At 57.0% G+C, this 24,883-nt stretch overlaps 1 protein-coding gene across 1 annotated transcript in view; it reads left to right on the top strand.

Annotated features, from left to right (window-relative positions):
* Positions 1–24,883, top strand: part of LOC133763696 (basic proline-rich protein-like) — a 105,790-nt gene that overhangs the window by 55,279 nt on the left and 25,628 nt on the right. The window contains exons 4-8 of the mRNA XM_062197484.1: positions 18,939–19,045; positions 19,091–19,182; positions 20,055–20,121; positions 23,333–23,428; positions 23,563–23,685. Of these exons, the coding sequence (XP_062053468.1) occupies positions 18,939–19,045; positions 19,091–19,182; positions 20,055–20,121; positions 23,333–23,428; positions 23,563–23,685 (485 nt within the window). The remainder of the gene's footprint in view (positions 1–18,938; positions 19,046–19,090; positions 19,183–20,054; positions 20,122–23,332; positions 23,429–23,562; positions 23,686–24,883) is intronic.

The raw sequence follows: 24,883 nt of genomic DNA, 5'->3' as shown, positions 1-24,883 counted from the left end.
TGTCCACTCTGCCTGTCAACAAAACAAAAAAAAAAAAAAAGAAAAAAAAAGAAAAAGAAACTCACTTATTTCTCTGCTTCTGTGTCACTCCTTGGCGAGCGCTTCCCCAGCGAGCCCATCTAAAGGAGCCAGGCCCCATGCGTCACCCGTCACCTGGGGTAAACTGCCGTCACTTTGGGCCACTTTTCCTTGGATTGCTTTGCTGTCTCCCTGCCCTGATCGAAGCTGGAGGCCTTCCCCGGCGCATCAGTGGGGTCCATCCAGCGGGGAGAGCAGCAGCTGCCCTGCACGGTGACAAGGTAACCAGGGGTGCTGCTTAGAAGCCTGCGAGGAGAGAGCAACCCAAAAGGGAACAGGGAAGTAAGACAGAGGTGATAACTGCGGGAAGCCACGGGCCTGTCTGAAGCAAGGCACGGGGAGGCGGAGTCCGCAGACCTTTCTGGAAGCTGGCAAGTCCAAGACCACGGCGCCGGCAGAGTCGGTCTCCGGGAAGGGCTCGCCCTCCGCTTCCTAGACGGCACCATGTTGCTGTGTCCTCTGGCGGCGGCAGGAGGCACGGAAGGCCAGGCGGCTCTCTGGAGCCTCTTGTATAAGCACATTAACCCGAGGGGGCATCTTGCACAGCAAGTAAGACACTGCTGGGAGGGGCCGGCTCTGTGGCATAGTGGAAAAAGCTGCCACCTGCAGTGCCGGCATCCCATATGGGTGCCAGTTCAAGTCCCAGCTGCTCCTCTTCCAATCCAGCTCTCTGCTGTGGCCTGGAAAAGCAGTAGAAGGGGCCAGCACTGTGGTGCAGTAGGTTAATCCTCTGCCTGCAGTGTCAGCATCCCATATGGGTGCCGGTTCTAGTTCTGGCTGCTCCACTTCCAGTCCATCTCTCTGCTATGGCCTGGGAAAGCAGTAAATATGGCCCAAGACCTTGGGCCCCTGCACCCACGTGAGAGACCAGGAAGAAGTGCCTGGCTCCTGGCTTCGGATTGGCACAGTTCCAGCCGTTGCAGACATTTGGAGAGTGAACCAGCGGATGAAAGACCTCTCTCTCTCTCTCTCTCTCTCTCTCTCTACCTCTCTCTGTAACTCTGTCTTTCAAATAAATAAAATAAATCAACAACAACAACAACAAAAGAATACAGGGATCTGAGCTAAGACTGTGAAGCTTGGGGACTTGGGAGAGAAGGAAAGGCCCCGAGGAGCTGCGACCGCTCCGCCGGGCACGGGGCCCTCGTGGAGGCGGGCTCCTTGCACCTGCCCCTCACGAACGGGCAAGGTTTCTGAGTGGAGAGGGCCCATCCCAGCAGGAGACGGGAGCCAGGACAGTTCAATGGCAACTTGACAGAGGAGGGGCCGGGGGCTGCGCAGAGAGACCAGGGGCGTCTGTGTGCTGGGAGGGAAGGGCTGCCTGGCCGGAGCTGCAGCCAGCAGAGGGCACTGCCACTACCCCTGCATCCAATCTGAGCGCTGGCCCGGAAGGAGGACCCTGGCCTCGCTCTCTTCCCAGCTCCCAGTCTCCTGCCAGCTTCACCCGCTGGCCACCCTGATGGAGCCATGGGCCAGGGAGCCCGCGGATTCGCTCCAGGGGGCCGGACTTCGAAGGCACAGGGCGGTGCAAAGGAGGGCCCTCCCCCGATGGAGAGGACAGCAGTCCAGGGACCCTCCACTTCCTCCCAGAAGGCTCAGGGAGTGGGGACAACTTGCCAAAGGTCATGTAGCCAGTTAGGACGAGGCCATCACGACCCACTGCATACGGGGCCTGCACGGAAGACAGCCAGGTGGGGCCAGCCCAGGGCAGATCCACCTTAACCAGAGGAAGGCAGTAGAGTGGGGGCAGCACAGACAGCCAGGTGCTGGCCACACTGCCCACCCCCGACACCTGGAAGGTGACACACTTGCTTCCTGGTGGCTTTGTGATCTGCTGCCGGCCCTGCAGCCCCCATCCCCTCTCTCAAGCACAAGGACAAGAACCTAGACCCGGGACTGGCAGGGACAAGGGCGGGAGGCTCTGCTTGCCTGCTAGCCATCCCTGCTCACCAAGCCCCTGGAGCTGCTCACTGATCCAGCACGAGACGGTTTAATTGAAGTCATTGCAATAAATGGCGCAGAAAAGCAACGCCCTTTGTCTGCCAGGGCCTCGGAGAAACAGGAGGGGGGGCAGGGAGCACCGCCGCAGCCACTGCAGGTGCATGACAGCTGTCACAGCAGAAAGGGGACAAGACTGACGAGTCAGGGGCGGGACTTGGGGCCGCAATTGACGCGTCTCTCGAGACACCCGCATTCCACATTGGAGGGCCTGGTTTTGAGTCCCAATTATGTCCCCCACACTAGCTTCCCACTAATGCGCACCCTGGGAGGCAGCAGGTGGTGGCCCAAGTACCTGGGTCCCTGCCACCCATGTAAGAGACCTTGACTGAGTTCCAGGCTCCTGGATTTTGTCTGGCCCAGCCCTGGCTCCTGCAGGTATTTGGGAACCAAATCCATAGATGGAAGTGCGCGCTCTCTCTCTCTCGCTCTCTCTCTTTCCATCTGTCACCACACACACATACACACAATTCAGGGAGTCCCAGGTTCAAATCCTGCCGGGTCACTTGTAAGCTCTGAGACCTTATCAAGTCCCTTTCTCTGCCTGAGGGTCTGTGTCCTTGTCCAGGAAAGTGGGAGCACTGCTGCTGCCTGTCCTTGGAGGCTCTGCTTGGCCCTGAGTCCTACCTACAGCTTCTGCCCCACCTCCTGCTGCCTCCCACCTCCCCCTTCACCCTACAGGCGCCCACGTGGGTTGGTGTGCCCCACTCCCCCAATCCTCATGCAGGCCCCTCCCCCTAAAATAGCCTTCTCACTCCTTCCCTGCCTTTTAAGACTCACACCCGAGTCACCTCCTCCGGGCAGTCTTCCCTCAGAGTCACCTCCTCCGGGCAGTCTTCCCTCACGCAGCCTGCCTTCCCCTGAAAGCGTCTTAGCACTTTCCAGCTGTGACTCCCATCATGGCATTTAACACCGTAGGGTCTCCTACCTTCCTCACCTGCGTATGCCTAACACAGACCCAGCATCGTGACTGTTGGGGTGGGAGCAGTGGCAGGCGGGGTGAGGGGCAAAGACTTCTCAGAGCCCCGGGCACGGCCAGTGCACAGCAGCCCCTGCTAGATGACAACACCCAGGAAGCCCTGAGCTCCCTTCCCAGGTACCCAACATGGCCGGGGACATGGCAGCCTCTTCTGTGGCCAGACCCAGCTGTCTGCCTTATACCGGATGCAGTAGCAGGAGGATGGAGGACTCAGGTTGTGAAACCATAGGATTGCAGCATTAAAAGAAACCTTTTTATGTAGCCAAAGAGATGTCTTGGGACCTCCAAGTCTGAGTGAGAAGCAGCCTTGCCACTGGTACGTGGGTTTCTTGGGATACTTTCTGGGGACCCAGGCAAAGCTCAAGTCATAAGGGAAGCCATGTCTAGGCACACATCCAGCTGACAGCACCAACCATCGACCATCTCCACCTGGGACATCCAGCCCGTCAAGCCTCCAGACGCCTGCAGTCCCAGCCGTGACCCGACATGGCCATAAGAGCCTCCCTGCTGAGCCCAGTCCGGCCATGGCACTGGACGCGGTCCCAGGAAAGAACAGGAAATGATGGTTCTCTCCCCCAAAAGAGGCTGCAGCGCAGACATGCCTGGTGACTTGACTGTCGTCATCCCTCCCCGCTATCCCCCGATATGGAGAAGCAAAAGACAAATCTGGGGCAGGAGCAGAGGGGTGGGGGGAGGGGGAGGGAGCTGAATGCTATGGAAAGCATCCCAAGTTGATTCTGTTTAGGGAAAATGGTTCCTTAAGTGCACATGAATTTTTCTAACGTTCAAAGAGCGGCTTGCACCTTCTTACAGACTGTACGGTTCATTGTTCTTATTTCAGCCCTGGGTTGGTTCTATTTTTCCTTCTCCCTGTGAGATAATTAGCCACGAGCTTACCTGAGTACATTTCTCATGTCAAGAAGACAATGGTTTCAAAGGCAGGGAAAGCACAGCCCCTGCGGGAGGGCCCCCAGAAGACGGCCAAGCGGCAAAGCAAAGGCTCCCAGGAAGGCGCCTTGTTTCCTGATCTGTCATCAAAGGAGCCCTGGCAAGCAGGAGGGCACCAGGCAGAGTGTGCGAGCAGGTGCTGCCAGGCTCGGGGCCGGGGCGGGGGGGGGGGGGGAGCTTGGTCTGAAATGAAGCCGGGGACCAAACTCACGCCTCTCCCAACTCAGAGTCATCCAGCTAACCCACAGAACCTTGGAAAATCTTGGCTTTGCTTTCTTTCTGTTGCTGTTGTTAGGCCCCTACATTTTAAGCAATATTCCCTTCTTTTATTTATTTGAGAGGCAGAAACACAGAGAAAGAGATGGGGGCAGGAGAGCTAGCACCTCTCGGCTAGTTCACTCCCGAGGAGCAGCCGGGAACTCAATCCAGGTCTCTCCCAATTGCTTTGAGCCATCACCACCGCCTCCCAGGGTCTACCCCGGTGAGAAGCTGGAGCTGGGAACTGAATCCAAGCACTGCACAGTGGGACGCAGGCATCTTAGCCACCAGGTCAAACAGCATCATGAACTGTTGAAAGGTTCACCCCACCCAGTCTCCAGCTGCGCAGGTGCGGGGAAGCCGCGTGCTGTTGAGCTCTGAGCTGACGGGAAAAGAACAAAGTCTCAAAAAGGAGCACACACTCCCAACAGCAGCAGCAGAGCCAGGGTGTGTCAAACCGAGGCCAACCCCAGTCCCTTTGAACTGCTCTTAGCCAAACACTGATTCTCTCAGTGCCCTGCTGCCACCATCACGCTGTCCAAAACGTCATCACAAAGCCTCAACAAAAGGCTGAGGGGTTGGCTGGGGCTTCTGCTGACCATGACGGAGCCACGAGCTGCTCACGCTTTGGTCGGCCTCTGCCGGGACCACCGGGATGGCCACCGGTTGCGCCTGTCCTCCTCTGCCAGGCCAGCCCAGCAGCGGCAGGCATGGAGGGGAGAAGAGGCAGACGCAACTGCTCACACACACATGTTCCTGTGTTTTGCTCATATCGCATTTGCCAAGATCGGGGACCGTTTTTTTTTCAAGCCACTGCATGACCTTGGGCAGGTCGGCGTCCCCTCCCTGCGAATGTCTCTCCGCATACTGAACAGGACCCCTGGGACTCTGGAGGGCGGCTGAGATCATACAGAAGACCAGCCGTAAGAAAGGCCCGCCAAGTGCGATGATGTATTTCAAATACGCACAGCAGGTGGCGGGTTGGGGGAGGGGCGTGTCCACGGTCACAGCGACACAAGGAAAACTCAGCTTCTATTTCTAGAGAAAATTTCAGAATACGATGCACAGGTCTCGGGGGTGAGGCGGCCCAACCGTGGGCTCGATAAACAAGATGCAGGAAGAGAGCAGATGAAGGGCCGACAACAAGAAGTAGATGATGTAATCGAGGTTACTGTTGAAGAACCTATCAAGGAGAGATGGAGTCAGCGGCAAGTCTCAGCGGTGACTCAGGCACGACGTTGTGTTTCTAGAATTCTTGTCTAGTTCAAGGAGGCCAGTGTCCCAGTTTAAAGAACACCTTGCACCTGCGGCAGCGACAACTAAAGGGAACCTGTGCACATGCTCATTTCTCCTCCACACCTCTGACAAGCGAGCAGCCGTGGGCGCTGGCACAGGTGGCTGCCCCAGGAGATGGCCGTGGGAGGGACCCGTGCCCACAGCCGGACCTCCAGCGTGGTCAAAGGGGAACTTGTGGTGCTATCTTCATTTTTTTCTGGATGCAAAGCATTGTTTTTAGGGTACACCGTCACTGGAAATATGGCCCCATGTTAAAGATTGGTTTAAACATACTCAGGAGTGGATATTCAGCCTAGCAGTTAAATCCCCCATGTACCATGTTTGAGGGCCCGAGTGCACACCCTGGGAGGCCCTGGCGATGACCCAGGTGAGCGGATCTCTGCTCGTGGGAAACCAGGACTGAGCTTCCAACCCCAGCTCATGCCCACCAGCTGTTAAGGCATTGAGGGAGTGAAGCAAGCAATGACATTCTCTCTCTCTCTCTCTCTCTCTCTCTCTCTCTCATTTTTTTTTTTTAATTAATAAATAAAGTCAAACATACTTAAGCCAAAAAAAAAAAAAAGATATTCTAACCAGATGTCCTAATTCAATTCAGGTACGTTTTTGAGGAAAAAGAAAAGAAAACAACAGAAACACCCTCAGGATAAAACAACCTCAGAAATATGTTATGGCAGAGTATTAGGAAATGAGAGTCACGGGCCTGCCTGATGGACTTCTAGAAAGTTCAGACGGGCCGGCGTGGTAGCACAGTAGGTTAAACCACCACCTGCAATGTTGGCATCCCATAAGGGCACCGGTTCGAGTCCCGGCTGCTCCTTTTCCGATACAGCTCTCTGCTGATAGCCTGGGAAAGCAGTGGAGGATGGCCTAAGTGCTTGGGCCCTGCATCCACATGGGAGACCTGGAGGAAGCTCCTGGCTCCTGGCTTTGGATCAGCTCAGCTCTAGCCATTGCGGCCATCTGGGGAGTGAGCCAGCCGGTGAAGATCTCTCTGTGTCTCTTCCTCTCTGTCTGTAACTCTGGTCTGTCAAATAAATAAATCTTTGAAAAAAAAAAGAAGAAGAAGAAGAAAGTAATAAAGAAAGTGCGGAGACCTGTCCACAGGGGGAAGATGCCTGGTCACCGCGGGAAGCTGGCCCCCTGCAGGCAGAGGCTGGGTCTGGTCCGGGTCCCCAGACTCAGAGGAGGGCAGAATCGACCCGGAGGCAAAAACCAAGACCTCTGACAAGCACGCCGCCCAGGACTGACCACGCTGCCTGCCCCTGTTTCCTCTCTTTTACTGAGGTATAATTGATAAATAAAAATGGCATATACTGGGGGGGGGGGGGTGCGCAATGTGACTTGGCAGAGCTACAGAGGGAGAGACAGAAATCTTCCATCTGCTGGTTCACGCCTCAGATGGCTGCAGCGGCCAGACTGGGCCAGGCTGAAGCAGGGAGCCTGGGGCTTCATCCAGGTCTCCCGAATTGGCACAGGGACCCAAGCCCTTGAGCAGTCCTCTGCTGCTTTCCCAGGCGTGTTAGCAGGAAGCTGGATCAGAAGCGGAGCAGCCGGGACTCGAACCCGTGAAATGCCGGCACTGCAGGCAGCAGCTTTCCTCCTTGTGCCACAGCGCCGGCCCCATGTGGGCCTGTTTGATACGTGTATATAATGAAACCTTTGCCACAACCAAGCTAATTTCACATGATCAGCTCGCTCGCTCTCTCTCTCTCTCTCTCTGCTTCTCTCTGTATCTCTGCCTTTCAGGTAAATAAATAAATCTTTAATTTTTTTTAAATGAAAGAGGAGGGGCTCCAGCCAGCAGCTTGCCGGGTCTCACCATGTGATCCCCTCTGCCGTGGCACCGCACAGCTGGAAGGCCCTGGTGCTGGGCAGACGCCGGCCCCTTGACATTGCCTGGTACAGGACTTCCCGGGCTCCAGACCACGAACAGGTAAGCCTTTCTTCCCGCGTTGCCTTGAGTGCAGTGTTCACCTATAACAGAAACCTCAGCTTGTTAGCAGCGGCTTAGTAAAATCCCCGCTCCTTCCGGGAGGGGCAGACAAGAGGCGCGACCTTCCCGTGTGCAGATTAGGCGAGGACTGGAGCTGAGAGAGCTGTAGGCAGCTGCTGGAGCTCACGCTGCTCATTGATGTGTTAGCAGCATAGCGTGGGGGCCGGTCGGGGCAGAGACTCAAGGCGGCCAGGGTACCTTACATCCGGGAGACACCTGACACCCCCGCTAGCTGCCCTGTGCTGTGTGCCCCCAGCGCACAGACACAGACACACACACACACACACACACGCTGTGCTTGCTTGCTCAGACAAGAGCCTTCTGACCCATATACTGCACTCCGCTGTGCCTGCCCGGCCGTTGCCTCTCACTGAGAGAGGTGAGCGCGGGTGGTGCAGCGGAGCCGAGCCGTGACCCTGAGCCACTAACGCAATGTCTGATATTTATAGCAACTGTGACTCAGGTACCAGAGAGAAAGGTGCTTGGGATTGTCGCAGACGCCCTCGGGGGCGGGGGGAGGAAGACATCTCTGGGAGAGATTGCGTGGGATCTTTAACCGCCCAGCACATCAAACAGGAAGGGGCAACGCGATGGGTTTGCATCCTGCTAAAAATAATAACAATGAGAGGACGGCCCGCCAGTCTCTGCCAGGATCGCTCTTCAAATGCTCAGGACGAAGTCCCAGGAGGGGCCCCGAGACCGGCCGAGCTTACAAACTGACACCCACATTTGAGCTGTTTTAGTTGAGCACTGATGGATCGGTTTAGATCTATCCCGTGCCGCAGAGGCTCTGAGGCGCGTCGTGTGGTCACGATGACCGTGCCAGGTTGGGCCCATTCCTGCCCAGGTTTATCTATGCCTCCCCGGAAGCTTGCTCTCCCACACTGAGTGAGACCAGGCCCTGAGACTGACTTGGGCCAATGGAACAACACGAGGCCAGCTCACCACTTGGAAAAGCAGGCGTAGAGGAGCCAAGAGCATCCCAGAGCAGTCAGCCTCTGGCCGGCGAGCCAGCGACCACAGGGCCCAGCTGAGAGCTGCCAGGCTTGGCCCAGATCACCAAAACTCCCCCTGGGAGCCGTGAGACACGCAGATCACTGCCGGAAGCCTTGGCTTTGGGGCGAGCTTGTTGGAAAGCAATGGTTGCCTGCCAGAGGGGTCACACTCCAAAAACACACAATCAACAGGCGTGTATTGAACACTCAGCGTTCCAAGAGAAACATTCGGACAGGGCCTAAAGGTACTTGCAAGGGGCCAGAGGATGGACGGGAGGAGACATGGGGGGAGGGAGATTCAGGAGCGCCAAGACACAGGCCCAAAGAACTAAAAGGCGCTTTTCACTGTTAAAGTCCTGTCACTTGCAACCTCCAGGCACCTGTCTATGCATAAGCCTTCTGGCCCGTGAACCCCCACCCATCCCCAAGGCTCCTCTCCTACTCACAGACTTCCTATCCCTACGTTGTCCCCCTCCCCACAGCGCACCCTCTAATCCACAGCCATGGCAGGTGCCAGGGAAACCTCCTGTGCTCCACCCCCCCCCCCCCCCATGTTCATTAGGAACAAGACGCTCTTAGTTCTAGCCACACAGACATTTTCCAACCTGGGCTTGCCGCTGGGAGTTGCAGCAAATCGTCTCAGGGCCTGGCCCTTTCTCCTCCCCAGCTAGCATCCGCAATGACTCGGTCAACCCTTTGAACTCCAAGACCCCTTGGTCACCGGAATCGGGGGTTAATACCACGGCTCAGTTCAGGGGAGCACAAAGGCCACGCGGAGCCGCGATCACCCCTCGCTGGGGACTTCCTCTTTACTTGTGGCAAGACGGAGTAAAGAAAAATACCAGCAAGATCTAACGAGACCATGTGGAAACTGTTTACTTCCTACTCCCGCTCCAAGGCCAAGCTCAAGGTCACCTCCCCTCTGGAGAGTTTCCCTCCTCCCCAGGTTGAAATGCTAAGGTCTGTCTGCCCTGGAATCCGTCAGGCCTTTGTGTGAAGCCCTGCCCAGAGCCCGTCTTGGTTAGGGTTACGGCTGGCTGAAGCGGCAGCTGTCTCTTCCACTGGTTCTTGATTACTCATCAGCATCTGGCACAGCGGTCCGGATGAGGAAGAGGAACCTTGATGTCCAGTGAACAACCAATGAATGCATGCACGCTCCAAGCGTTCAGCCCGAGGGACACCTCACACAGAAGCGTGGTCGTCAGGGAGGGCTTCGTGGAAGAAGCAGGGCTTCAGGTTCTCCACCGGGACCCAGAGTCGAGGACCCGGAGTCTCTGCACGGGGGGCCTGCGGACCTGAGCGGGGAGAGAGTTCGCACCTTGGTGTTGGGAAAATGAAAGGAGAATTTGCCACGAAAGCAACATTGAAGGAATTTTTCCAAATGGTGCTAGAGGGGGCAAGGGGGCAAGGCTCAGGCAGTAGAACTCGAACTTGAACTTGCGGCCACGCCACCCTTTAACTGCAGGCACCTGGAACAACTCCACTGCGCTCAGTTACCAGGCTGGTGTCTTTACAGACATTTCTTTTTTTAAGATTTATTTATTTGAAAGGTAGAGTTAGAGAGAGAGGGATGGGGGGTGTTAGTAAAATGGCGCAGTCTTATCTATAGCACAATCTACACCCGGGACACCATCCTAGGCTCTAGCAGCCGCCACCATTGCTGGAAGCCAGGTGGCCACATGGCCCAACCATCAGTGTCAGCCCCACCCCCATCCTAATGGGATTCGCTGTTCCTACTTTCCTGCCTGCCCTCCACCCGGCAAAGTTTTAAAAGGACCTGTTCCTGAACACGTGGCTCTCTTTCTCTCCGTCTCCTAATCTCTCTCTCACTCTCCTTTCCCCTGTTTTCCTTCTTCACTCTTTCCCTCCTGTCTGTCGAGTTTTCCCCAATAAACCCTTTCCCTTACTCCGGTGTTTGGTGTGTTTTGTGCCGGCCTTATGGGGGGGGCGGGGAGGAGAGACAGAGGTCTTCCATCTGCCAGTTCACTCCCCAAATGGCCACAAAGGCCAAAGCTGGGCCAGACTGAAGCCAGGAGCCAGGAGCTTCTGCTGGGTCTTCCACACAGTTGCACGGGCCCAAGCACTTGGGCCACCCTCCGCTGCTTTCCCAGGCCATTAGCAGGGAGCTGGATTGGAAGTGGAGCAGTGGGACTCGAACCAGCGCCCACATGGGAATGCCAGCACTGCAGGTGGCAGCTTTACCTGCTGTGCCACGGCGCCAGCCCCTTTTCATGGGGACTCCTATTTGCACGGTCTTTATCTTCTGTCGGTCACGCAGCTCCGATCCTTCTCAGCATCTGGTCTCCTGTACAAAGTCGCGCGCCCCCCCTCAGAACACTGGCTCAGCGCCATCTGAAATCGCATCTCGGGAACTGCGACTCCGAACACTCCCAAATAAAGTCCTCTTGTGGTTTCCGTGCTCAGGTGGATGGACCACACTCATCGTCTCCAACTGAAACTTAGCATTTCCTTCCATTGTCTAAATACAGGCTACAAACCATGGAGGTAGATAGTGTTCCTCTCATACATAATACTGCAGCTAGCTCACAAATACGCTTATATGGGGCCAGCGCTATGGCGTAGCGGGTAAAGCCGCCACCACCTGCAGTGCCGGCATCCCAAATGGGCGCTGGTTCAAATCCCGGCTGCTCCACTTCTCATCCAGCTCTCAACTACGGCCTGGGAAAGCAGTAGAAGATGGCCCACGTCCTTGGGCCCCTGCACCCACGTGGGAGACCTGGAAGAAGCTCCTGGCTCCTGGCTTCAGATTGATGCAGCCCCAGCCATTATGGCCAATTGGGAAGTGAACCAGCAGATGGAAGACCTCTCTTTCTCTCTCTCTCTCTCTCTCTCTCTCTCTCTGCCTCTCTGTAACTCTGCCTTTCAAATAAATAAATAAATCTTTTTAAAAATACCCTTATGTTGATCACTGTTTAAAAAAACAGTGATTATTGAATGTGTTACTAAAGAAGTATGGTGTTCCTATATACACAAAAATTGCTGTTGTACAGGCTAATCCTCCGCCTTGCAGCGCCAGCACACCGGGTTCTAGTCCCGGTTGGGGCGCCGGATTCTATCCCGGTTGCCCCTCTTCCAGGCCAGCTCTCTGCAATGGCCTGGGAAGGCAGTGGAGGATGGCCCAAGTGCTTGGGCCCTGCACCCGCATGGGAGACCAGGAGAAGCACCTGGCTCCTGGCTTTGGATCAGCGCGATGTGCCTGCCACAGCAGCCATTGGAGGGTGAACCAACGGCAAAAAGGAAGACCTTTCTCTCTGTCTCTCTCTCTCTCTCACTATCCACTCTGCCTGTCAAAAAAACAAATTGCTGTTGTAAATATTTTAATGATAGCTTTCAGCCCAGTTCCTCTATACTCCTGTGAATTTTATGTTCTAAACTCTGTGTCTTTTATCCCAAGAAGGGGTCAGTAAGCTTTATGAATCCCCCAAACAGCGTCCGTTGCACAAACTTGGCGGGAGGTACCTTGTCTCTGCCGGCAGGATGGAATGTTAGTCCACGCCCCCCCACCCCCAAGGGGGGACGCTCCCTGGCCAGATGAAGAGAAAAGACACAGCTCTGTGAGCATCCGTGGAGCGGGGAACCTCTGACCGGCCTTAGACACGCTCTAAGAATCTGGAGAATTCACATTCTGGAGACTCCAACAGCTCCTCCCAGGGTGGAACCCGGACACTGAGGAGAGAGCGGAGCCATGAGCCTCCAAGAACCGCCTCCTCACCACACACTGCGCGCACTACAGCCGCTCCGCTTCCAATCCAGCCACGGCTGATACTCCTGGGAAACAGCGGAGGATGGCCCAAGTGCTTGGGCCCCTGATACCCACGTGGGAGACCTGGCTCCTGGCTTCGCCCAACCCTGCCTGTCACAGCCATTTGGGGAGTGAATCAGTGGATGGAAGATTTTTCTCTCTGTCTCTCCCTCTCTCTGTCACTCTGCTTTTCAAATAAATAAGTAAATAAATATTTGAGAGAGAGAGAGAGAGAGAATGAGACTGGAGCCAGCATTGTGGCGTAGTGGGCGAAGCTACCAGCTGCAACGCTGGTATCCCATATGGGCGCCAGTTCCAGTCCCAGCTGCTCCTCTTCAGGCTCCCTGCTGATGGCCTGGGAAAGCAGTGGAAGATGGCCCAAGAGCTTGATCTCCTGCACCGGTGTGGGAGACCCGGAAGAAGCCCCTGGCTCCTGACTTTAGCCTGGCCCAGCTCCAGCCGTCCTGGGCATTTGGGGGGGTGCACCAGTGGATGGAAGACCTCTCTCTCTCTCTCCCTTTCTATAACTCTGCCTTTCAAATAAATAAAATAAATCAAAAAGAAGAAGAAAGAGAAGAAGAGAAAGAGACAGGCCCTCAGTACAGGGATGAAGGCAGACACACCATCTTCGGCCAGGCCCTGGGGGACCAAGGTCACTGCATCACCCGTTGGCCTCTGAATGAACAGATCATCCCTTAACACCAAGACTCTTAAAAAGAAGTGACGGCGACAACATGGCCTGCCAGATGTTCCAGGCACAACAGGGGAGTGACCGTGCGCTTCGGGGTGGTGAGGCGTGGAGGCCACTCCGATTAGATCAGAGGGCGTGGGGCTGGCCGAGAAGCAGTTGAATCAGGGTGGGGGAGAATGGGGTTAATGACAGGGGGAGGAGGACCGGGACCGGGAGCTAGAGGCTGGGGCTTGGGGACAGGTTGGATCAGACAGTAGCCGCAGCTTCAAGACATCTCAGCACAGACACGCAGGCGTCCAGGAGACCCTAGGGCTCCAGGGAGGGAGGGAGCTGAGGGTTACGGAGGTCCGGAGGGAAGAACGGGACAGAGCCGCGTGGACTGAACCTCAGCGACTAATTAGCGGGCCAGGGTGCAGAGAAAGCGTTCGCCAACAACGGCAAGCAAACCAGGAGACCCCGGAGCCCAGAGAACAGGCATTTCAGGCAAGGGGCTCAGACCCGGGCCCAAGGAGGAAGTTGCACAAGGTCTCCCGCTGCGCTGGCCACGGGGTGGGGCTTGGAGAGTTCTGAGCAGGCAGTTCCCACGGAGGGAGCGGGGAGGGAGGACTGCGGTGGGCCGAGTGAGTGGGCAGAGCAGCCATGGGGGCAGGAGCCGCCTGGAGCCAATAAGACCGCGGTGGGGAGGGGGAGGGGGGGAAGCCAGGCCCCCTGCAAGGCAGCAGCAGCAGCAAATTAACTGTCTTTCCTCCCAGACGATCCAGATTTTCATTAGAGAAAGAAAGAGACTGCGAATCTGGGGGATTTAAAGGTCGTGCGAAAATCATGGAAACTTCCACTTGAGTCTGTTCCCACCTAAATAATTTCTGTTTGGAAAACAGGCAAAGCCGCTGAGACTCTCTCTGCCCTGATCCCCAAACGGAGGCCCTCACACACCCCCTGAAAATGTGTCCCGACACAGTGTGCCCACGCAGAGGCTGGGTGGCCAGCGGCACCACAGCAGCGGCCAGAGCCGCCCAGGAGGTGCCCCGGGGACAGACCCAAGAGGCAGGGTCACTGGCTGTCCCACAGCTCCACAAAACGACCCACTATTTAGTAGCACCTACTGTGTGCCAGGTACTTTGCCTGTGGCTTCGCAGTCCTTAACGACACCCCGACTGCAGTTTGGGTATCATGGTCCCCCAGAAGCTCAACCATTAAAGGGCCCTCCCCGGGGGTCTGCAATCTGGCGGGGTACCTAGTGGGGTGTCCTGGCTTTTTTTCTTCCTCTTATTATCTCCACCATACTCAGAAGGAAACTGAACTTCAGAGAAATTGAATAACTTGCCTCGTCCTCACAGCTGAGTGACAGAGAGCGTGCTGGGGCCCAGGTGCACCTGCTTCCCACTCCCAGCTCAACCAGCCCCAAGCTGACCCTTAAAAATAGGAGGGGATGGGGACGGGGTATTCATTACCACCTGTGACCAAATGCGATCGGAAAATGTCCCTTCATGTTAGCATGGTGTTCCGAGTTCACCCTCTTCCCAAGTTTGGTTTTTAATTTTTCTGTACTTAATCAACTTTATTAAAAAAAAAAAAAAAAAGGTGGGGGGATCGTTCGCTCATCCCCCGTGAAGGCAGAGCCTGAGCTGCTCTCCTCTGCTGGTTTGCTTTTGCTTTCACCGGAACATCACTTGTCAGTCTCCCGAAAACCACACATAGTCCCGCCTCCACATCCACCGGCTGGTGGGGTCCAGGACCCCCGCCCTCATCTGAAACGATGCGGCCTTTGCATGGGAGGCACACGCAGCTGCCCCCACGCTCTGAATCACCTCTGGACGACTTATCATGGCTGGCACCACCTACAGCTCTTTAGACACTTGTTACGCTGCGTCATTTATGGAATCATGACCAGAACGGAAGTAGAGAGTGGGCATTTGGCCCGGTGCTGAAGACCCTGGTTCGGATGCCCGTGTCTCATAGCCCAGCGCCTGAGTTCAATTCCCAGCTTCAGTTCCCACTTCCAATTTCCTGCTAGTGCACACTCCGGGAGGCAGCAGGGGACGGCTCCTGCGTCCCACACGGGGGACCCAGATGGAATTCCTGACTCTTGGCTTTGGCCTGGCCCAGTTCCCGTCATCACAGGCCTTTAGGGATGGAAGCTCTATCTCTCTCAGTCTGTTCAATCTCTCTCTGATTTAAAGAAAAAAGTCATTTTTAAAAGTGTGTACAGGGCCAGTGCCATACCTCATTTGGTTAATCCTCCGCCTGCAGCACCAGCATCCCATATGGGCACCAGGTTCTAGTCCTGGTTGCTCCTCTTCCAGTTCAGCTCTCTGCTGTGGCTTGGGAGTACAGTGGAGGATGGCCCAAGCCTTGGGCCCTGCACCTGCATGGGAGACCAGAAGAAAGCACCTGGCTCCTGGCTTCGGATTGGCGCAGCTCTGGCTGTAGCAGCCATTTGTGGGGTGAACCAACAGACGGAAGACCTTTCTCTCTGTCTCTCTCCCTGTCTATAACTCTACCTATCAAATAAATAAATGAATAAGTCTGTACATTCAGTACAGAGGCCATCTTTGGGATATTCTGGCTCCACGGTGGTCGAATGTGTGGATGCAGACCACCTGCTGTGGCTCACAACTGAGGACAGTCAGGCTCCGGTCCCCAGCCCCACCCGTCATCCCTCGCCCTGCTCCTGTGCACCTGTTTCTACCTCCCGAATTAAGACCAACATCTCCTGGTGGTAGAGGAGTTTCTCCTCTAGTCCCTCTTCGCCTCCCCCAAGGCTTCCAGAACAATCCTAGCTCAGTGTTTTGAAATCCCTGGTCTACATTTTCACTTCTACTCCCGTGTCGATGGATTTTATTCTTGGCCCAAGCAATAGGCTACGATCCTACTTTCTTTCTCTTTTTGTTTTCTCCTGGTAATGATTACCTCATTTTTTTACCAACTTAGGTTTGTTTGCTTTGTGTTTTTTTTTAATAATTGACCAAATCTTTCCATGCCCTCAATATCATTTTCCACATGACCAAACCTGTCAGATAATTTGTCAGCCTCATTTATTTTCCTAGGGCCAAATGCCCTCACCCCCGGAGCCTTCTGACCTCCTGCTGCTCTGGGCCAGCGCCCATCTGGGCCCCGGCACAACTGCCTTCCTGGTGTTCCCTTCGCGTTATCCCAGGGCTCCCCTGCCCTCCTCACTCCTGGGTGGGAGCCCCATTCCAGGTCCCCCCCTTCTCTCCCGGCTCCCTGGTGGTAACGGAGCACATCTTCAGTCATTTCCTGAGAAGTTACCCGGGACGCAGGTTCTTTCTGGAAAGTTCTTTCTTCCCCCCTCGGGACCAACTGGCAGTCCAGTTGGCAGGGAAGGCTACGTGGAAACTTTCCCAGAGTTCTCAAAGGCATCGTCCCTTTGTCTTCAAACGTCCAGCGTTGCTGTTGGGAAGGTTGGTGCTACGGAAGTTGTCAAATCGAAATAGAGTCATTTGCATCAAGCCCTAACGAAAGCCAACAAATAAAGTCAGGAGACAGTGCGGGGTGGGGGGGCGGGGGATCCACTAAGCAGAGCTCCTCACTGGAGACCCTGCCAGAACCGCAGGTTTGCGGAAGCACCACCTCACCTTCCGCGTCACTTCCGCACGTTCACCTGCGCAGCGGCTGTCTGCTCCTCAGCTGCCCTGGCTTCCACCTTGCTCTTAATTGTGTAGCCGAGGATCACTGCCTCCAAGTCTTTCACGGAATCCTCCCCCATGTCACCCTTTTGTGCTCTGCCACGGCCACCCACTCCCATTGCAATGCCTGTCTATTTGCAAATGACCTCCGGTAATCCATAGACGACCGCTCCCTCGTTGGCACCTGGCTGGACAACACCATCGTTATCATCCATCCTTCCATCCATGTGCAGGGCCGGGACCAGTGGAAGGGGAGCGGAGCGCGCATCTGAGAAGATGCAGATGTTTAAGGCAGTGTACCAAAATCCAGCCGTCACACTGCCCGTCCTACAAGTAAATAAAGACCAGACCCAGACCTGACTCAGCCTCGCTCGCCTAGCCCCCCACCCCGCCCCGTGGTGGTTTGTCTTTTTATAAAATGCTGCTGTTCTGTTTATGATAGGTTATTTTGCCTGATGTTTTTTTTAAAGAGTGAAGTTTGTATGTGTTTGTGTTTTTAAATATTTGTTTATATATTTGAAAGTCAGAGATACACAGAGAAAGAAGGCAGAGAGAAAGAGAGAGAGAGGTCTTCCATCTGCTGGTTCACTTCCCAATTAGCCTCAATGGCCAGAGCTGAGCTGATCCAAAACCAGGAGCCAGGAGCTTCTTCTGGGTCTCCCATGTGGATACAGGGGCCCAAGGTCTTGGGCCATCTTCCACTGCTTTCCCAGGCCACAGCAGAGAGCTGGATGGGAAGAGGAGCAGCCGGGACTCAAACCGTCGCCCATATGGGATGCCGGCACTGCGGGCAGCAGCTTTAACTGCTGCACCACAGCCCCGGCCCCGCTTGTGTGTGTCTTGACCATGAGTTTTTTGGCCCCCCCTTAAATGCTATGCCTGAGGCAAGTGCCTGTCCCAGCCAGCATTCTCCAGAAACTTCTCAGAATTGCTCTTGACCCCTGCCTCTAAGAGTCTTAACGACAAGCCTGAAGGTATGGATTGTTTTTCATGGCCTGAGTTGGGTACTCAGGGGACCGAAGCAGCTAGGAACTCCAGTCCTTTCATTCTGGGGAATTCTCTTACATTACTTCTTTTTTTAAAGATTTATTTAGGCCGGCGCCGTGGCTCAACAGGCTAATCCTCCGCCTTGCGGCACCGGCACACCGGGTTCTAGTCCCGGTTGGGGCACCGATCCTGTCCCGGTTGCCCCTCTTCCAGGCCAGCTCTCTGCTGTGGCCCGGGAGTGCAGTGGAGGATGGCCCAAGTCCTTGGGCCCTGCACCCCATGGGAGACCAGGAGAAGCACCTGGCTCCTGCCATCGGAGCAGCGCGGTGCGCCGGCCGCAGCGCGCTACCGCGGCGGCCATTGGAGGGTGAACCAACGGCAAAAGGAAGACCTTTCTCTCTGTCTCTCTCTCTCACTGTCCACTCTGCCTGTCAAAAAATTAAAAAAAAAAAAAAGATTTATTTATTTGAAAGGCAGAGTTACAGAGAGGCAGAGAGACGGGGAGACGTCTTCCATCTGCTGGTTCACTCCCCAAATGACTGTGACAGCCAGAGCTGGGCTGATCTGAAGCCAGGAGCTTCTTCCGGGTCTCCCACGTGGGTACAGGGGCCCAAGCACTTGGGCCATCCTCTCCTGCATTCTCAGGCACATTAGCAGGGAGCTGCATCAGAAGCGGAGCGGCTGGGACTGGAACCAGTGCTCTGATAGGGATGCCAGCATCACTCGCCGCACAGCACCGGCCCCAGCGAGCGCACTTCCGTTCTCGTGTTCCTTGCGTTTCCTGTGCAGCGCTCAGCCGGTGAACGGACCGGAACCTCTCTCGTCCCCCATGATCTCAGAGAGGGGACCCGAGCTGATCTCACAGGGAAGGCAGGGAAAGGCGACCCCAGGGCGCCGAGCTGTGTGTTCCAGGGGGAAAGGACCGGAGCTTCCTGCCTGGAGTGACCCGGTGGCTGGAAGCAAAGATCACAGGAGGAGGGCCCCAGCGGGGGGGGGGGGGGGGAGTCCTCTACCCCCGCAGACAGGGCGCACGAGGGAGAGGAGGCCCCGGCCAGATCCGCCCCTCCGGCCGCCTATGGCGCATGTGATGGGAGAGGGGAACACCCACAAAAGCCACGGCCCCCGGGAATCCACGGGACTCGTGGCTAACAGGATGGGGCACGGGGGCAGAGGGAGGAGGCCAGTTTGAAGGCTGAGTTTCTGGTTTGGGCCGGACTGGTCACGGAGGCAGGACACGCCCGGAAAGCAGGAGCGAGGGAAACCGGGGTCGCGTCTACATTACGTCCTCCCACCTCCGGCCTCCAGGGCGTCTGCCCAGGGTTACCCCGTTACCCGGCACAAGCACCCCGCCGCCACCCGGGGCTCAGCCTGCCTCTCGCCCTCCTCTCATTTAGCCACAGGACGCTCCCGTGGTGAGTGCGGGAGGCGCCCATGTCCCCTCTCCTCGGGCCCCTCAGGACAGCGAGGACCCTCAGGGCACCAGGCAACAGACGCCCCCCTGACCTTCCACCGCCTGGGGCACGCGTCCGCTTCCCTTGACTACGACAAAGTACCCGAGACTGCCGGCTTGTGAGAAAAGGGGTGACTCGGCCCGCAATTCTGGAGGCTGGAAGGAGCCAGCCGGCTGCCGGTAGCCGCGGGGAGGGCCAGCTCTTCTCACGAGGCCGCACCCTCTCTGACACCGCATGGCGGGGCAAACCCAAACACACGAAGCTTTCGGGGACCCGCTCAAACCAAATGCAAACGGCAGTATCTGGGGCCCCTCCCCTTCGCCAGGCCAGGCTGTCATCTGCCGCCACCCCTCCACTCTCAGCCCCTCTCGGGTCGGGTCGGATCTCAGGTCGAGCGACATCAGGGCCGCCCCAGGCCCCTGAGCAGCCACGTCCAGTCCCGGCGGGGAAGCTGGCGGCCCCCGCGCGGCAGACCTGGGGGAAGAGGAGTGGATTCACCGGTTGTTATGGCAACCAGGGCTCCCAAGATGGAGGGGAGGGAAAGGCAGCCCTGCTCCAGAGTCGCCATGGCAACCCAGATCCTCCACGCCGGTTTTGAAGACAAAAACCACACTCCCCCTCCGCACACACTTACAAAGAAAGTACCCAGGCCTCCGAGGGGTTTTCACGGTTCAGAGAGCCGAATGGAACGGGTCAAGGTCTCCTGCTCTTGCGCTGTCACAGATGTTTCAGGGAGAGGGGCTTCCGCTTTCCCTGGCAATCTACAGATGCACCCAGCAAGCACTGAGCAGACCTACTGGGTGCTGGGAGGGGGAGGGACCCAGACCCTGTCCTCAGAGAGGCAGCCTGGCATTCACACACCGGGGCCAGGCTGTGGCTGGGAGGAGACTGCTCCGCAGGGACCAGTTCCAATGAGCAGGTGCACACCCTGCCACACCCAGCCATCCTAATTCCAAGATTCTGCCCGCAGGAATATTTGCCTCTCAAGGTGATGCGTGCAGCCTTATTCGCAGCAGCAAAGAATGGCAAAGAACCTGGTAACATAAATGCTTGCCCTGCCATGCGGGCTGGATACACAGGTACACGCGTGTGGAAGCACACACGAACCCTCCCACAGCGAGGATCAGTGCTGGCCAGCCAGGTCAGCCAAGGGGCGGTCTCTCTTACCCATGAACATTTGGAGCCATTACATGATGGGTATTACTTTTATAATGTAAAGAAAATGCTGAATGTTTGGGAATGTGTAGGATGGCTGGTCCTATAATGAGATCCACGTAGGTGGACGGCAAGCGCGTTGTAGGTTAGGATATGGTGCAAAAGCATAGCACCAAGCACCTACCACCGGAGCACTGGGGAGGGAGGAAGAAGAGGGAGGATGAGGGGGCGGGTGGGACGAAGCTGGGTCTCATAGCCTGCATAAAATTCTATCATAAGGAAGAGGGGAGAGGCATTTTGGCTCAAGGGGCGGGCAGCAAGAGCCAAGGCTGGGAGGCGTCGAGGCTGCGTGGTTAGAGGATTTTGAGGCAGGGGCGGGGCGGGGGGTGGCCACAGATGTACAGAGACAAGAGTCTACAGAGATCTCCAGGCAGATGCAAGGGGAGACCAGAGGCCAGGGGACAGCTTTGAGAAGCAGCTGGAAGCACATAGGGGAGATGGGATGAGGCCCCCTGCACTGGGGGCACCCGGGAAGTGACAGGAACCATTTCCTAAGCAGGGTGGGCAGTAATTCACAGTGGTTCTGAATCCGTGGACTTGGACTTGTGTTCTTTTTTTTTTTTTAATCTGTTTGTTTATTTACTTACTTATTTGAAAGGCAGAGAGACAGAGAGAGATATTCCCATCCACTGGTTCACTCCCCAAATACCTGCACCAGCCAGGGCTAGACCAGGCCAAAGCCAGGAGCCAGGAACTCCATCTGAGACACCCACATGGATCACAGGGGTCCAAGTACTGGGGCCGTCCACTGTCACTTTCCCAGGCGCATTGGCAGGAGCTGGTTCAGAAGCAGAGCAGCCAGGACTCAACTGGGCACTCGGAAATGGGACGGCGGCTTGACCCACCGCACCAGGACACCTGCCCGGATGGCATCCTTTGATGCCTGGGTGATCCAGGTCACACTCTGAGATCTAGGTCTCCTTCAATGGGGTGCTCTGGGTGACTGGCAGAGGCTTGAGGCAGTGCTGGGTGCGGGAGGGGTGGCTGGTGGTGGCCAGGGTGTCCCAAAGCAGTAGTCTAGGAAGTACCCCCTGCCACCTGCTTCTCTGGTGCCCTGGGTTGTCCCAGGCCCCTGTGACGATGCTGGGACAGATAGAGCACTGGATTCAGGAGTCAGGAGCCCTGGAAGCTAGAAACGTCCTGTGCTGCCAGTCAGCAAGCTTGCCGCCACGGAACCATCCCCAGACTAGGGCCAGTGGGGGAGGTCCGGGACTCAAACCCCGCCCTCCTGGAGGAGAAAGTGAGAAAGCCCCGGGGGAGGAGGAGCGCAAAGCTGCCAGTGTGTCTCTACATTTATCACGTAGGCTGAAAGAGGAGACCGGGCTGATCATGGTGCCCCCACCCCCGGGCAACACGCGGCTGCTCATTTTCATTTAACTTCCGCAAAACCCACAGACAGGGCGCGCGCTGCGGCTCCACACCGCGGGTGCAACACAGACAGACCGAGTGCCTACCAGGGGCCAGCAGGCACTTCCAGCAGCAGGTACTGGAGCTGCGGACACAGGTCCAAGACAGGTATCACACGAAGATAAGGGTTGCTCAACGAACAAGTCTGGGAGCTAGACTGATGCTGCCTGCACCTGTTGGGTGATTCCTGCAGCGACTCTGTTGAAAACAACATTTCCCCAACACACAATGGCCATGGAAGCCCCCTTTCCAGAAACTTCCTTTCTGGACTGTGCAAACACATTTGGGCAAATACGGACCCGCCTGACAGTCGAAGAGCAGAGAAGTGGGATCTGTGGGGGCCAGCACTGTGGCGCAGCGGGTTAATGCCCTGGCCTGAAGCACCGGCATCCCATATGGGCGCCAGTTCTAGTCCTGGCTGCTCCTCTTCCCATCCAGCTCTCTGCTATGGCCTGGGAAAGCAGTGGAAGATGGCCCAAGTCCTTGGGCCCCTACACCCACGTGGGAGACCAGGAAGAAGCTCCAGACTCCTGGCTTTGGATCGGTGCAGCTCTGGCCATTGCGGTCATCTGGGGAGTGAACCATCGGATGGAAGACCTCTCTCTCTGTCCCTACCTCTCTCTGTAACTCTGTCTTTCAAATAAATAAAATAAATCTTTTTTAAAAAGTGGGATCTGTGACAAGAAAACAAAGGCTACAGCCTTGGACTGAGGCCCCCCGACACTCCCCAAATCCTCCTCCCGGCCTCGGGATACAAGCCGACAGGACCTGCTGCTGTAGCCGCCCCCGGCCAGCCAGTCGAGGACCAGAGCCTGGCTGCGCACAGCTCGGCTGTGGCTGGGGACTGGCCGCTTTCAGGTGGGCGGCGGGGCCAGGCATCTGGAACAGGCTGGGCACAGATGCTCTGGGCGCACTTGGATCCCAGCCTGGGCTCCTGCTCCCTTAATTCCAATATTTGGCTGCCGCTTTTGCCTAATTCATATTCCAATGTCAACACTGCATAATCTCCCCCAAACACTGACAGCCGCCGAGCAGAGGCGGAAGAGACCCCAGGGGAAGGCAAGGAGGGGTGACAGGAAGCGCCCCCCCCCAGGACCCCAGTGCGGGGGACAAGATGGGAGCTCCAGGCCAGAGATTCCCATGCCCAGAGACAGGGCACGCGAGCCCCACCTGGGAGGGCAGCCATGAGAGCAACCCTCAGTTGGACACCTGGATCTAGCGCCAGCTCTACTTCTAATGGGCTGTGTGACCTTGGGCGGACCACCCCACCTCTCTGGACCTCATTGATTCTGGGAAGTGTGGAGGAGGCAGAGGAGTCCCTTGGCCATCAGCACAGGCGAGGACAAAGCTGGCCCTGGCCCGGCCCCTGACCTCCAGCACCCTTCCCTGACCACACAGCCCTCACCGTGGAGCCTGGACAGGGTGCCCCACCCCCGCCCCGGCTGTGGAGGGTCCGGAGCCTCTCCCCCCCAGGCCACAGCCTGCCTCATCTCTCAAGGTCCACACAAGAGTCCCACGAGGAGGAGACTGTTAACCCATTTTACAGGAGAGGAAACTGAGGCTTAGCAATCAGCCAACGGTCACACTGCCGGAAGTGAACCCAGGGAGCCCTTGCTGTCTGTCTAGGCGGGATCCGGAAGACGGACACCACGCCCACCGCCCAGGTCCGAGCACAAGGCAGCAGGATGTGGCTGAGAGCGCCCGATGCCGTGGGGAGCACGGGTGGGGCAGCCTGGGCCTGCGCTCAGCTCCCTCTGGCCATGGGGGCCTCGTATCCCCCGCCCCGACCGGCCTCCTCCCCCACCCCCAGCCCCAGTGCTGACGTAAACTCCCCGAATTCAGTGCCCTCCCCCCAGATCTGCCCCCAGGGCCCGCGCACAGCCACCATCCGGAGGAGGCCCGTGGATGCGTGGGTACCAGCGCGCAGTGTGACCCGCGCATGCCCAGCAGGCCCCGGAGCGGGCTGTCCCAGTCCAGCGGTAGCCGGCCACAGCCTCCGCTCAGCACACCTGCGCGGCCCCCGGGTCCCAGCCGTCGGCTCGAGGCCTGCTCTCTCTGTGTCTGAACACGCGGCTCCACAGGCCGAGGCTCCTTGTTCACAACAACTCCTGCTCGGTGCCGGCCACTGCCCCTGGAAAAGTCCGTCCAGCGATGGAGGGCCCGAGGGGTCCTCTTCCCCAGGCTGCGCGAACCAGCAGACGCTGACGCAGGGCTCAGGCAGAGCAATGGCAAATGGCCTCTGTCCCGGGGCGGGCGTGCGGCTCGGTGGTTAAGTCGCCTCTCGGGACACCGCAGCCTGGATTAGCGCACCGGGCTCCAGCCCCAGCTCCCCCGCTGGGCTGGCCACTTCCTGCGGACGCACACCCTGGGAGGCAGCAGGGGTGGCTCAAGTACTTGGGTCCCTGCCACTCACGTGGGGGACCCGGATGGCGTTCAGAGTCCCCCCCACCCCCACCCCAGCTCCGGCTGTTGCAGGCATTTGGGACGTAAACCAGCAGATCAAAGATCATTCTCTTTCAAAGAAACGAGTGGTTATGAAGGTATAAATATTTTTTTCTAAAAAAAAGCCTCAGTCCTATTGGAAAAGCCAATTTGGGAAAAGAGATTTCAGGTCTGTGACTTCCTAATTCTGAACCCGGGAAGTAGACAAGCCAGGCTACCCCAGCGGAGCCAGAGCTGGCCCATTAAACTCAAACACAGAAGTGCCCGCCAGGGGGCGCATCCCTGCAGCGGGCAGACCCCCAAAGGAAGGGGAGGGAGGGGCTGGGCACAGGAGTATCTCAAAAAACTCATGGGAGGGCCGGCGCTGTGGCGTAGCGGGTAAAGCGCCGCCTGCAGTGCCGGCATCCCATATGGGCGACGGTTCGAATCCCAGCTGCTTCATTTCTGATCCAGCTCTCTGCTCTGGCCTGGGAAAGCAGTGGAGGATGGCCCAAGTGCTTGGGCCCCTGCACCCACATGGCAGACCCAGAAGTGGCTCCTGGCTCCTGGCTTTGGATCAGCTCAGCTCTGGCCGTTGCTGCTATTTGGGGAGTGAACCGTCGGATATCTCTCTGCCTTTCAAAGCTCACGACTGCTGCTGCATGGACGTTCGTAAGAGACAAGAGGGTGCACACCGCAGCACCCCTGGACTGGCGCGTGGATCGTGTCGTGTAACGCAACACGGTCTGACAGTAG

Source organism: Lepus europaeus, chromosome 7 (assembly GCF_033115175.1).
Source record: "Lepus europaeus isolate LE1 chromosome 7, mLepTim1.pri, whole genome shotgun sequence".
Lineage (NCBI taxonomy): Eukaryota > Metazoa > Chordata > Mammalia > Lagomorpha > Leporidae > Lepus > Lepus europaeus.
This window is presented reverse-complemented; position numbering and strand designations above follow the sequence as displayed.